Source organism: Podarcis bocagei (assembly GCF_964188305.1).
Source record: "Podarcis bocagei genome assembly, chromosome: 4".
Taxonomy (NCBI): domain Eukaryota; kingdom Metazoa; phylum Chordata; class Lepidosauria; order Squamata; family Lacertidae; genus Podarcis; species Podarcis bocagei.
The window spans coordinates 84,711,698-84,726,757 of NC_138128.1; the positions used below are offsets into that span (position 1 = coordinate 84,711,698).

Consider the following 15,060-nt stretch of genomic DNA (forward strand, 5'->3'; position numbering starts at 1 on the left):
ACTCAGGGGGGAGCAGCTGGAAATCGGGACCAGCGTCACCGCCAGGAAGCAGGGAAGAGGAAAGGAGCCAGGGGGGAAGCGCTGGCAGCTCACCACAGGAGGGAGGGCAGGAGTCAGGAGTGGCCACACCTCCATCAGGGAGCGAAGAAACGGTTAAGAGGAAAGTGGAAGGTTGGGCGCGCGCGCCAAGTTCAAATGCAGAGGAAGGCGGCGCAGTGAGCAGCCCCGAAAGGGAACCAGGTCCTAAAGCCCGGCGCAAGGAGGCAGAAGGGTCCGGGTCAGCGTCAGAAGAATCCCGGAAGGAAGAAGCCCCGGGGGGTAGAGGGACCCAGAGGAGGACAGTCAGGAGGAAAAGGTGGAGCAAGGCTAGGATATTAAGTTGGTGCGCACGGGGCGGAGACTCAGACGGAGCCTCGCCGATCTAGCTAGTAGACGTAGAGTTGCAGACAGCAGCGTGAGAATGGAAACTGTAATTCAATAAAGACTTTTACTTAATGACCGCTGGCTAGCGTGATCCTCTGTGAGCTAGGATCTGGAAGCAGCTCTGACACCATCCTTTACGAAGCTCTTCTTATGAGGGTTTGTGAGGACACAGAGTGTGAATTCCTGCAATATTGGTTGCCGATGGCAGGGGTACCATTTTGAATGTATCTGACAGTTCTGGTTGGGTGGTCTAGCACTGCAGCAGCTTTACAATCAACCTGATTGGTAATTTCCACTGCCAATCCAGATTAAGTGCTTACTACCAAAATCAATACTAGAATTGGCTCACTTAATGGTAAATGAATTATCAGTAATTTCAGTCTCTTTCCTCTGACACTTTTATCATCCCCACTCATGAAATACATGCTGCTGTGCTTAGACAAGAAACACACTCTGTCCAATATAAGTAAGTTTATTTATGCCCAGGCATTTATATCATTTCAGCAGAGAGTTATAGTATTTCATGGCCTCTTAAAATGACATCAAAAGCAAATAATTCACATTTCGAAAACATGCAGGAATTAGAACAAAGCTAATTGCAACTACTAATTAAAACCCCAGAGGAATAAAATGGAAGAAATAATTTGCAGTTACATGGTGTTTACTATTGCAGTAATATAATCATTCCCACTTGGCCAGCTATGCATGTTTTTCTTCTGATTAGTCAGACTATTTGTCTGCTATATAAAATGGATTTATTTATTCATTTTAATTCAAGAACCCCACTATGCTAACATCCTAGATTCTGTCTGTCTTAGTTCCCAACATTTTGTCATATTGTAAATGGAGGATGAAGCTGCAGTATTGTGGCTGGTCTAAAGCCACAGATTGAATTCAAAGCAGAAGTAAAGTCTGAAGCAGGGATTTCCTGCTAAGTCTTTTCACTACTATCTCTCAGTTAAATGCCAAATTAAAGTCACCTCTGACTCAAAATGAAAGAAAAGTCACCCCTTTTCTAAAAATAAAATAAAAACCCTTTCACAATGTACTTGGTTTAAGGAGATGCACAACCAGTCCTTGAATTTAATGTGGCCTAAGAGAAAATCCTGGCTAACTGTGGCTACATTTTCTTTCTGTATTACTTTGCACTGTGAAACATTTTAAACAAACTGAAAATGAAACTGTATCATGAAGGGATTCTTCCACCTTTGGTATGCATGCTCCTGGGGAGTAAAATTATAAACCAAGGATTGGAAAGGAAATAGAATATGTGGGGCAGGAATATCTAGGTAAGTTAGAGCCAGTGTGGCATAGTGGTTAAAGAGTTGGAGACCACACTTCCAATCCTTGCACAGCCACGAAGTTCAGTGGGTGATCTTGGGCCAGTTACGATCTCTCAGCCTAACCTATCTCACAGGGTTGTTGTGAGGGTCCAGTGGAGAGGGAATGAACTATGAACACCACCTGGTTAGTTAACAAAGCTAGGTAAGACCTTGACCCAAAAGTTGGGAGAGCAACAGCCAGCCAGAGCAGACAACAGTGGGTAAGGCAGGCTGACTCTGAGCTTCCACACCTGAGGTCTGATTTTATAAGTTTCCCCTCTTCCCGCTTCATAGGATTTGTGTGTGATATGTCATAATGTGTGGGATTAAGGGTAGAACAAAAAAAAAATAAATAAGGGCTGGCACCCCCATCGTTTTGCCTGGTCCAGCTCTGAGGGCCTTCTGGCGGTTCCCTCACTGCAAGATGTGAGGTTACAGGGAACCAGGCAGAGGGCCTTCTTGGTGGTGCTGTCCGCCCTGTGGAACGCCCTTCCATCAGGTGTCAAGGAAATAAACAACTATCTAACTTAGAAGACATCTGAAGGTAGCTCTGTTTAGGGACGTTTTAAATATTTGATGTTTTATTCTGTTTTTAATCTGCTGGGAGCCACCCAGAGTGGCTGGGGAAACCCAGCTGGATGGGCGGGAAATAAATAAATAAAGGATGCCGCAAACAAGCAAACAAACCTTTACCCATGAACAGCACAAATTCCGCAGTAAATTCCTGCCCAAGAGTACCCTGAGTCGTCTTGTCCTGCTCTGACACATGCACCCCCCCCTTTTAAAGAAATACGCCTCTGTAAATTCCACTGGCTTAAGTTCTGTCCGCTGAGCTGGCATGAGGGACTTACTCCAATGTATTTCTGACTCAGCTGGGAAAGCCCAGGGCCTACCATATCCAAACTCTCTCATCCCGGTGGATCTTGGTTTTGGATTGCACTGTTAGTGTAGGAATTGCAGCAACACATGAAGAAGCCTGACTCCAGTCTTGTATTTTATTGACAGCAACTGTCACTTATTATTCCCAACTTTTTATTTGAAAAATGTTCGTCTCTTGGTTTGACGGTCTGAACCAGAAAAGAAAGCTAGTTGCTTGGCAATTCTGCTTTCATGGTGTTCCAAATGAAAGGGCCCATCCACATTGGGGCAGATTTACATCTCTTACATGGAGCTATGGCTTCGCAGAAGCCTATTTTGTTTGTTCCATTAATCCCCAGTCTAGAAGTTATGAAGTATGAGGACATGTTTCTTTCTAAAGGCCAATTAATTTCCATTTTATTGAGCAATAAGCCTGTTCCTCTTGACATATATTATGGTGGAAAATAAACCCGGCTTCCAAGAATTTGTAAGCCTCACTTGAAAACTAAACCTCATTTATTTATTTGTTCTGTTCATTTTAAAATAAGTTGCAGTGACGGTTCAAGCAATCAGCGTCATTCAGATGATACCGCTGCTGTTTACCACAGTTACAACAAATTCATCTGGGAAAGAATCATTTGAAAAATTAACATTCTGGATACAATCTTGAAAAGAAAAGTGAACCTTTTTTGGCCCTTTTCTGTTTTCCTGCGTATGGATATATTAACTTCAGAGATACTCTATCAGGGCGCCTACACCATATGCTTGGTAGATTCAGCATTCCTTCTACTTCCGACAGTGACCTCAAGATTGATCTCTTTTAAATTCTGGCAGTTATGTCCGTTGCTCTGCCAAGTGCGCTGGACTGCATTGGAACAATATATGTATACACACATACACACAAACAAAATGATTTCAGATCTACAGCTTAAAATGGAATTGCAATAAAAGTTTCTTAGCCAAACATTTAATCCCTAAGGAGCTCTGCAGGAGGCAAAACCTAATTCTTAAGTGTGCCGCTCTTTAAAAAGAAGTATTTCTCCACATTGCTATTTCCCTCCCATTTGGAGCATTTAAAGGCCCAGCAGAACGAAAGCTGGCCCCTGCTTCCCCCTCCCTGCTGCTGCTGCTTCAAGCCATAGGTCAGATTGACATGACGTTTCCTGCAGGAAGCAGAGGCTTGAAGCAGAATCCGACAACAACTATTGATGGGCTGGAGTTACAAAGTCCTTGCTCATTTCCCGCTTCCCTATACTGTATACCTTTCCTCCACCCTTCCCTCATTGGCGATCCCGGCTAACACCCATAAAATTATGTGCCTATTTTTAAACTCAAAAACAAAAGCAAGTGTTGGGTTGGTTGGTCGGCCAACCAAATTTTAACTTGTGCACCTCCCCTTTGTGAGGAAAAAAGGTCAGGGAGGTTAGTAGACTGAAACTGCAGGGACATTTCGGCTGGAGGCTATTCACTGACAAGAAATGGGAAGGCTGTGTGTGTGCGCATGCGTGAAATGTTATTTGCAGAGTGAATGGCCACCCTTGTCCCTAATATAGTGCTCATGTGTGTAGGGCTGCTCTTTAGTATAAGTAGCCGGTTGTTTAGCATTCAGCGGATGAAAAGGCTCCCTGCAGAGCTTTGGACAAGAATTAGAAAGTTCCTCTAAGACTGCGTCTCATTAACTGAACTCTCAACTTCCCTGGGGTTTTTATTTTATTTTAAGCTATGTGCACCTCGTATAAGGGACTCTCAAGGTTTCTCACTGTGTCACCTTTGACAGTCTAAAATTCAATTCAAGCCACCAAAAAGCCCAGATTCTGAGTGTTCCAGTCTCAGTATTTTGCACAAGGGATTCAGTCTCATGCCAGAACTTTAGGTTTGCACAATTGAAGTGGAATAAAACACACTGTCACCCTAGCCCAACAAATTCCTTCCTTGGGGGTTTTAAAGCAGAAGTTGGATGGCCATCTGTCATGGATACTTTAGTTGAGATTCCTGCATTGTAGAGGGTCGGACTAGATGACCCTTGAGGTCCCTTTTAACTCTGTGATTCTATGATTCTGTGTAATGATGCCTCTGCCATTTTTTGCAACAGTTGTCACAACCTACCATGATACTTTTCCACATCAGCTTGCTACCCTAGTGAAACACAGCGGATGGGGCTATAACCACAGTGCAGCAGTTGCTTCATCCTGTCTTAAACGCTAATGTGCTGATACAGCTCTGGGCAATTAGATGACCTCTTACCCAATTCCTTGTAGATTTTATACTACTATATTTGCAGCGCTGGTTGAAACTGGAATCCTCACCTCCTCCCTTCCCAAAGGAGCATTTTTTTGGCCGCAGAAGTTAACATGCCCTATTTTCATTATTCTGGTTTGTAGTCCAGGTGATGTCATAATTTCCACCGAAACCCCTTGGTTTCAGAGGGGCTTATAACTTTGGCCATAAAAAATGTTCACTGTGCTGAAAATTGGCACCGAAAGATGAAGCTATCTGACCATTTTTATAAACATGTAGATGCAGTGTATCAGGTTCTATTTATCCCTATCCCTCCACCCTTTAGAACTGACCCCTCCCAAAAATAAATGCCATTTTTCTGGCTCACCAACAGGTCCCACTGGATGTGCCTTTGGAATAAAAGTAATACACGTACATGCTTTTGTGTGCCAAGATAAAGTACTTTGAGGCAATTCGTCACATCAGCAACAAGATGTTTACTGTGTTCCTTAAATATATATATATCAAGAAACAAACATAGCAACAGTAAACAAGGGATCTTAAGGAATGGCTCTTATTTTGTATTGGGGGGGACAAAGAACATGGAGACACCCCAAACCATTAGAGCTCTCCTGCTAGTTCAGCTCTGTCTGTGTTTCTGCTGCTGTGTTCCAGGTATGCTGCAATGTGCCCAGCCAATTATAGGGTCCTTCTATATGTGGGATCTACTCTCATGTCTTAGTATGGCTGTGGGCATCTACAACTCAAGCCTATGCCACGCTACTCAAAAGTAAGCCCCATTGAGTCCAATGGAGCTTGCTCTCAAGTAGGGGTGGAAGGATCTACCAATTTTGGTCCTCTCAGTTTCTCATTCTTCCAGTTTTAAATCCATTTCTCCACATTTCTGCAGCAATTTCATTAAATAAAAAATTCTCATGAAAATTCACCAGCATTTTAGTGCAAATTTCTTCCAAATTTTGTGTGCAGTTTTGACGAGTGTGCTCATTTTTGCAAGCAACTTCCCCCAACATAATGCATTTTGTATGCTATTTTCACTGTTATATTAATATTGAAGCACACTTTCCCCTAAAATAGATGATTTTGTAACCATCATTTGCTTGGAGAACTCCGCTGCAAAATTCAACAAAGTGTTGAATTTTCAAAAGATGGCTGTGTTTCAATTCTCATATCGTTCTGAAAAGTGCAAATTTGATAGATTTGCCTTTGAACGAGAAAACAGTGGGGAAATGTTGGTGGGGAAAGGGTTAACAGGCTCTGCATGCCATGGCCACAATCCAGATCTGAATCAACCCCCCACCCCAGCTTTCTTTTTGGTAAACAAAGAGACGTGGCAACTCACGTCACACACATGAATAAAAAACTGTGCTTCTTCCAGTCATGTGCTGTTTGATGCTAGAGCTTCCTCTGTTGAAATATAGCACTGTAATGCAAAGGTTTCTGTTTTGCGTGTGTGTGCATACAGGAACATGCAAGACTAAGAGTGTGTAAATGAAAGCAGTTTCCAGATGTGGGGAAAGGTTTTTTGGAAGGCTGCAACATTAGTTTGACATTCGTAGCACTTCCTCTTAGCAACTTGTTGCCAGGATTATTTCCCTTCGGTAATGGGCCTTCAGGAATGTTCATCCCAATGGAATCCTCATGAATCATATGAAACAACCGGATGACTCAGGCTAGTTCAGTCAGCAAGGGTGCAATCCTGATGTTCTATCCTTGGGAGTGCGTCCCTTCAGTTCCACTTAGAACTTATAAGTAAAAAAGAATCTGAATCCAGATCTGCTTATAGGCTGGTCGAAAGTGTAGTCAGACTGGTTAGGGTTTGTTTTTTAAAAAATACATATATATGTTTTGTTTATTTTATCTTTTGATCAGGAAGGCCTAACCTGGGCCAGAGGAAGAAGCTGAGTCCATGGTTATATTTTCCAGCGCACAGGTCAGAATCCAAAATCCAGGAGAGCGGTTTGTCGGGAAGGGGGAAGGAAGTAGGCGAAGCCAGGCGAGCAGCAGGAAGGGCTAGGAGTTAGGTTCATCTGGAGGGCGATGGGGAAATTGCCAAGGATGCAGACTGTGGTAGGGAGAGAGTAGGACTGAAGGGGAACAGTAACAGAGGAGCAGGCGAGCTTGCTTCAGATGCCTCCACAGCAACTGGGGAGCTTCCTCCCAATGCAAATACGAGCTTCTGAGAAAGTATGAGGAGAAAGGGGCTCAATTTTCCCTTCCTGTCTGCTGTGATCTAGATCATTATCACCACACAATGTTCACATGTTAGATGCAAAGGTGTGCCGTGAGTAGCTTGGTCCTCCTTTACAGTCAGCAGGTTCAAGTGAGGCCATCTGCCAGTGGTGCAGTGGGTCAGTGCATCTTGCTATTAACCAGAAGGTTGGTGGTTCAAGACCACACAGGGACAGCTGTGGTCAGGATTCCTGTATTGCAGGGGGTTGGACTAGATGACTCTGTGGACCCTTCCAACTCTATGATTCTATGAAGTGGAATAAGGTTTATCCTCTTGCTATTTCAGGCTGCAGGAATATAGGGGTTTCCTCTCAAGCCAACTGGAGGCTGTTCCAAGACTGCAGTAGTTGGAAAGAGTTTAGTGAGAACTAAGTCATCAGAGGAAAATAATGTGGACTCCAGTTGAATTGTGGTAGTGGGGAGTGGCATCCAGTGAGCCTGGAGCAAGTTGTGCAGCATGGACACCTCACCTTTCACAAGTTGTGGTTCATGTCTCAGTTGCGGGTGTGGAACGGAAGTGGCAGTCACCTAAGTCCTCCAACAACATGGTCCAACTGGATGACACCAGGCGAAGGAGTAAAGAATGTGTGTCAGCAAGCAAACATCTTATTTTAATATTTCATATGCGATGTAAAACTACCTAGAGCCAGATCAATTCCGAGCCATTACCAATTCAGATACCAGCATCGGGGCATCCCTCATGTTCCACAAGTACCTCTACACAGTGGCGGAGCTTCATGCTCCAGCACTGGGGGGGGCGGAGAGCAGGCGGGGGCGGGGCTGGCGTGTGTCCTGGGGGTGTGGTGCGCCACCTGCAGGGGCGTGGCGCCCAGCGTGGGCGGGAGGCAGCCATGATGGCACCCCACTGGGATTGCACTGCTGGGGGCGGTGCGCTCCCCCCGCACTCCTTTTTGTCCACCAGTGCCTCTACATTACTTGTCCCTATTGTCTCAGCACTGCACAAAGCCTCAATCAGTTCTCTAGGATTTGTACAACTTAAAGGTTCTTTTCAAAAACTTGTTTCATTTCAGCTATAATGGTACCTTGGCTTACAGACGCTTCAGGTTACAGAATCTGCTAACCTGGAAGTAGTACCTTGGGTTAAGAACTTTACCTCAGGATGAGAACAGAAATCGTGCGGCGGTGGTGCGGCGGCAATGGGAGGCCCCATTAGCTAAAGTGGTACCTCAGGTTAAGAACAGTTTCAGGTTAAGAACGGACCTCTGGAATGAATTAAGCTCTTAACCCGAGGTACCACTGTACTTCTGTTTTTAAGAGAGTTACTGTTTCTGGCCTGAACAATAGGTTTCACCGTGAGAAACCTTGCTGTTTATATGAATATGTGTGTGTGTGTGTGTGTGTGTGTGAGAGAGAGAGAGAGAGAGAGAGAGAGAGAGAGAGCTTTGTTACAACCTTGTAGTAGGCATTCGCACATTCTGTCAGTTTTTATATTGCATACATTTGTAAATAATAATAATAATGCTGCAGCAAACTTTGTAAATAAAAAAAGGAAACATGTTTCTAAACATTCTCCAATTACAAAGTTAGACAAAGTGGAAGGAGATGGTTAGTTTGTGATATTTGAGAATGGACTGCAGCTCTAACATGAACTGATTTGGGACAAAGCATCTTGGTCAACCTCTTGCCTAGACCCTGCTGTTGTCTGCCTAGCAATGGAGGCCACTGCATTTGAAAGCTATGGATTTACTATTTTTAATTAAATTTCAGTTTAAAAAAACAACTACTATCCTCTCCGGTGGGCGCAGGAGACAGAGCCTATCAGAACCTCCTGAGTGAGGGGTAGAGCTTGGATGCATCGTGGATTGCAAGCGGAAGAGATGTAGTAGAATGTTGTGGGCCTTTGCAAAATATGGTGGGTCATAGATGGAACCTTGGAGGATAAGGAATTGACTGGCTTTTCAGACTCCAGTGTGGGTTACCTGATACAACACGGTTTTATTGGAAAGAGCAGTAAAATACCATCTTGTTGGCAATCCTAACCCTTTGAAAGCAGGCCTAGTTAGTCCTTAATACATGAAAGGCTTTGTTAAACAAATTATGCAGCTGATGTGCAAGAAAAATCCAGCTCTGTTCTAAACTCTTTAGAGTTTTCTAAGGGCAAGGAGGGATGGCCTCGACTATAGAGCGAAAGGCATTTGACTGGGAGATGGCATAGGGGAGAGAGAGAGGAAATAAAGGCAGGAAAAGGAAGAGAAGGAAGTATCCTTCCCACTCCTTGCTCCAGTTTTGTGTAACATACATTATGGATGGTCCCTGTGAAAAGTTGAAGGAACTCTTTCTTAGTCATCCAAGAATGATTTTTACAAAAAATTCTCTGCCAAAGGCATTCCACCTTATCCTCTGGGGAATGTTCGCCATAGCATTTTACCTCACAAAATTTTAAATAAGGGTGGTCCACCCATTTCTTAACATCTAAGGACATCTAAAAGAATACAGACTCTCCCCCACTATTAAGAATATTAATTCCATCCTAGTGATTGTGTGCTTCCTGCTGGTTTGAGGCTTCGGAATAGCAAGCCCCTTGTGTTTGCTGGGTATGACCTTCGCTCTAGAGAGAGCAGCCGTCCCAAGGAGGTGAGAGACACCAAGGGGCCATTCGCCAGGGAACAGTTAAAACAGCTGCAGGTTTCCCACAGAAAAATCTAAGACAGATGTAGGTCTGAGTTCTCCTTGTTACCATTTGACTATAAAACCCAGAACACTGTGTTTAAGGCCTCTTTAACCAGTCACAAATGAACAATTACTTTTGATTTTTTTTATTGTTCTTCCTTTTTCCAGATTTTAAATTTTCCCTCTTGGATAGCCTTGGATGCCAAATATTTTCTCTTACATTTGTGTGTGTGTGGACTCTTTGAAATTTTCCTTCAAAGTTATACCACACAATGATTGTGGGAAGCTATAGCACCCAAAGACAAACCCTTAGTGTCTTTGAGTGTATGTTGAACAAAATAGGGTTAGTTTTTGTTTCTTGAACTGAGGGGGTGATTTGCTCAGTTTGATTATCTTAGGTCTCACAAACCAAGGCCATAAGATGCTTTCATTTGTCAAGGAAACAACTGTTTCAGCCTCTCCAAATTTAGGAGATGATGACATAACAGTTGGGTTTCCCAGATTGATGGCAATGTCACAGATGGTTAGCCCCACTACTGACTCTGGCCATTTTAGCAATATGCCCATCCCTACATAGAATGAGGTGGAGCTAACCTTAAAAAGGATTTTTTTAAAAAATAAAAAGTGTGGGAGGCATGTCCTGCAATACTTCAGAGGATAAACGTGTGGCAAATGCTATGGGGAAGCAAAAGATTAAAAGCAGCACATGAGAGGGCTGCTACTTTTTATTTGATGCAAGCTCTATGCCTTTAACAGCTCTAAGGCAGGCAAAAAGGCCACAGGCATGGCAATTCCTATTGACATATGAACATGCCAAGAAGAGTTGTACCTATTGCATTCCAAAGGCACAAATCCCACCTGCACTATATATCTAAAGCAGCAGTATGCAACTTCAAACAATCATTCCTTCCCAAAAAGAGTCCTGGAAACTGTAGTTTCTTAAGAGTGCTGAGCGTTATTAGTAGACCCCTATTCCTTCTCAAAGGGATGCGGGTGGCGCTGTGGGTTAAACCACAGAGCCTAGGACTTGCCAATCAGAAGGTCGGCGGTTTGAATCCCCGTGACGCGGTGAGCTCCCGTTGCTTGGTCCTTCTCCTGCCAACCTAACAGTTCGAAAGCATGTCAAAGTGCAAGTAGATAAATAGGTACCGCTCCGGCGGGAAGGTAAACAGCGTTTCCATGTGCTGCTCTGGTTCGCCAGAAGTGGCTTAGTCCTGCTGGCCACATGATCTGGAACCTGTACGCCGGCTCCCTCGGCCAATAAAGCGAGATGAGCGCTGCAACCCCAGAGTCGGTCACAACTGGCCCTAATGGTCAGGGGTCCCTTTACCTTTTTATTCCTCCTCAAAAAGCTACAATTTCCAGTGTGGGTTAACCATCAATCCCTCTTCCCAGGGAACTCTGGGAATTTTTAACTCTGTAAGGTGAATAGGGATGGAGGGGCAGTCTCCTAACAACTCTCAGTACCCATAACAAACTACACGTCCCAGCATTTTTTTTACAGAAGCCATGACTGTTTAAAGTGCTGATGGGAGCACAGTGTCTAGGGTAGTAAACCTTCTATATGAAGCAATCTTTCAGTAGAACATAGAACAGTCTGACAACAGGTTCTAGTTGGTATTGGAATTTGTGATCAATGATTCTTTGCTTCCCCACAGTCACCATCTTAGGAAACAAACATTGCATGTGAAATATATACGCCATGGGGTCTTGAGCAGTTGTGTGATGCCGATCTGTTTTTAAAAATAGACCCGTTAGTAATTTTGTTTACCATTGAGAGGCTGTGGGGTGTTTGGCACCATTTATTGATTGCAGACAACTTTATAGTCCAACAAAAGGTGGGGAAAGAGTGCTTATTCAAATAATCCATGTGGTGCTGAGATCAGGGAGAAAGGGATCTGTAAAATATACTCTGGTAACTTTCTCTTCATCAGGGCTGCAACCGTGTGCATTGTCTGGCTGCTTAAATCCCATCTAGACCTCTAAGTATGAGCCTTGGTTTCCTGTCATTAACTTTTGCAGCAAGTCAGAGAAATGATTTTTGTGAAGGGAAGCATAGTCTGATACTGCTTTCCACCCCTTTTCGGGGGGTTTTTTTAATAAAAAAATTAGCATTGTTGTTCAGTCCAGTCATATGGTCACCAGCAAAGGCAGTGCAATTTCAGATGTGGATCTTGCTTCTATTCCCACTGAAAATCACCCTGTTTCATTTCTTTCTTTTCCCCTTTGGCAGGCGCTGAGCAGCAGCCTCTATAAGAGTGCCTCTCCCTATGGCTCCCTTAATAACATAGTAGACGGCTTGAGCTCCCTCACTGAACATTTCTCCGACATATCCCTCTCCTCAGAAGCCAGAAAGCCCAGCAAGAGACCACCACCCAACTACCTGTGCCATCTTTGCTTCAACAAGGGACACTACATCAAGGACTGCCCACAGGTAAGGACAACAAAAGGCTCACCACAATGTTTGGCTGTGCCAACCGCTAAGAAAGAAGTGGATTGTTACCTTCCTTGAGAACATAAGCTAATGTGATATCTCACAATAATCTTCTCGGGGATTATTTGCTAGCTTTAGCAGTCTCTGGACTGATGATGCCGGAAAAGAAAACATACTGGTATCTTACTTATCCCACTCCCCCGCCAAAAGGAGTTTCTCTCTCTTACCCCAGCTGAGAGATCTTTGAAAACATTTAATGTTGCCTCTTTGTGCTTTATCTGTTTTGAAGAATGCATCAGATATATTTCCGCCCTCTTTGCTAAATGCATTTCCATGATCGTTCAGCGGCAGTTATTGAATGGGACACTTCATTTAGAACAACTAAGTAATGTACATTTCAAGCCAAATTTAAAATAAAAAGACATAGGAAGCAGAAAAAGCATCAACAACACATTTGGATCTTGGGAATTAGTCCCTGGTCTGAAATATCAGCTGCAAGGTTTGAGGAAGCCCTAGGCCACCCCTCCACCACCACCACACAACTTTCTCTCTCCATTTTACCAGGTGGAGGAAGGGAATAGATGGGTATCCTTTTTTTCTTCCCTTCAAAAAACCAACAGAGAGGGGGAAAATGACCTGAACATTAACATGTATGTGAGCCAGGACACAGATGCAGTAAGAAACAATTTGGACCATGGTTTACAATCCTGACTTACCTTTCAGATTTGTCAACCACTAGGGTTCCCTGGTTTGGATGAAATGGGAAATTCTGGTTTAATGCAAGCTAGGAGATTGTGGTGGAGCCAGTGCATGACGGGGGGTCGGAGTGGGCAAGGGAGAAGAGTGGGGCGATAGCACGTGCCCACATCTTCATAAAGCATGGTTTCTGAAGCCTTGGGTGATTGTAAAAATGCAGTAACTGTCTTCCAGCCCCAGGCCTCCATTTGCACTGTGGATGAAGAACCTTAAATGCTCTCTGGAAATGCTAAGTTTTAAAAATTCAACTCTATAGGGAATCTTGTGTTGTTGTTTCTTGCTCCAATAAGATTAGCTCTTCTCATTGCCCTGAGCTAAGATGGATCCATACTGAAGGTAGCAGCAGGGTTGTTGACAGAGAGGGAAAACCTCCAGCAAAAGAGCAAACATCCTTGCCAAAGCATTTGTCTCCAGCTTCTGCCAAAGTCTGCTTCCAGGCTCTCCCTCTGTCTCATGGCTTTCTAACCCTTCTCCATACACCTTAAGACTTTTTTTTCCGTAAAGAGAGAACATATGCAAGGCTTGTCATTCAAATCCTACAAGCCAAACATGGGCAGATGGTTTTAAGGGCTCAGTAAGAACTGTTGTTGCCTCCCCCCGCCACCCTCAGTCTGGGCCATTGCTTTCAGTTAATTTGCAGCCATGTAAATGTTATATTGGAAGGAAGGAGGAAAAAGTCACTTCACTGGGTTTACCAGTAAGATAACATGATTTAGGGAAGCCTTATTCGATCTGGTGCCCTCTGTTTTGAACTATTAGCTCCCATCATCTGTGGCCATTGATGGCCCAAAACCATTTGTAGCCCAAAACCATCTAGAGGGCACCAAGTAGAGAAGGCTGAATTCGGGCATATCTATACCTGGTTTAATAATCAGGCTGTCTTTTCAGAAAATCCTAGAATCCATCATTCTGCAAGGGGGCCTCTAAAAGACAAATGTCAGCACTTTTCCGAGCTACAAATCTGAAGCCACTTTTGGGGATGTCATGGCAGTTAAAGTGGTATAACACTATCAAAAATTTACACTACCGCAATGAATTGAACAGGTCTTCCTAAGTAGCTTTGGAGACATCCACATGTCCACTCTCAAGCCATGGATTCTGTTGTGGTAGTATTCATTTTTCTAATAGTGAAATTGCAGTCATCCTGGGCACATGTCACATCAAAAGGGTTTACTAGTTTACATTTTGTCGCCCTGGGATCTACAAGAAGTTTTTATACTCCCACCGAACTATAATCTCCAGAATTGTTTGGGGAACTCCATGATATTAAACGTGATATAAAACTGGCATCATGTGGTGTAGCTATACCTACTTGGCCTGCACTCAACAAAGTTATTGTATAAGTGAAATTATTTCTTGCTTGCACAACAAAACTTTCCCTCCTGCTTTCTCCTCTGCACCCCTCTCCTCTGCACTCTGTGGGTACCCATAAACCTCTGGTGCAGATGAGGGAGGTGTGAGGGGCTCAAGGGGTGTAGTGGTGTAGTGGTAGGGGAAGCCCCTGCAAATCCTCCATATTCTCCAGAGGGTTAGGGGAACTCTCAGAGTAGATGTGGGGGTGCAAGGGCACATGGGGTGCAGAGTTGGGGAAGTTCCATTGTACAAGCAGAAGTCATCTGTTCATTTTTAGTCACCCTTTGTCACTAAAAAAACCCCCAGTTGTTTCTGCAATATGCCGTGTCAGTTGCCATATTGACCAGCAGTTGACACCACTAATGAACAACACAGCTCCTCCTGCCTCTGCCCCAAATCCTTTTGCGAGTTCAACAAAGATCTTCAGAGGGCATGCCCTTCTCCTCATAATACCTGGCAATGCACCTCTAAAAATATGGAGCAGGGCTAATTCCAGTCCAGGAGTAGATGTTGGAGTGAAACTGGCTCATTGGGTCTAAACATTTCATGGGCGGGCTACCAGGGAGGCAAAGATTTTCTTTCTGGTGCTGAAATAAACTTTAAAACTCTCATCTGCTCCACTCTGAGCTCCCATTCCTGATTCAGCATGCATGAGAGTGCTAATGGGAACCAGATGTCAGACCCCCACCCCCTACCCTCAAAAACTCAATATGCACTCCCACCCATTTGGTGCATCAGATTTCTTGGTGATTTAGAAAGGAGGAGGGAGAGGAGACCAGGAGAGATTCCTAGAACAGCTGAAACTGAAACTGCAAG

General features: G+C 44.0%; 1 protein-coding gene across 1 annotated transcript in view; it reads left to right on the forward strand.

Annotated features, from left to right (window-relative positions):
- ZCCHC24 (zinc finger CCHC-type containing 24) overlaps positions 1 to 15,060 on the forward strand; it is a 113,047-nt gene that overhangs the window by 22,398 nt on the left and 75,589 nt on the right. The window contains exon 2 of the mRNA XM_081191352.1: positions 11,935 to 12,135. Coding sequence (XP_081047478.1) covers positions 11,935 to 12,135 — 201 coding nt within the window. The remainder of the gene's footprint in view (positions 1 to 11,934; positions 12,136 to 15,060) is intronic.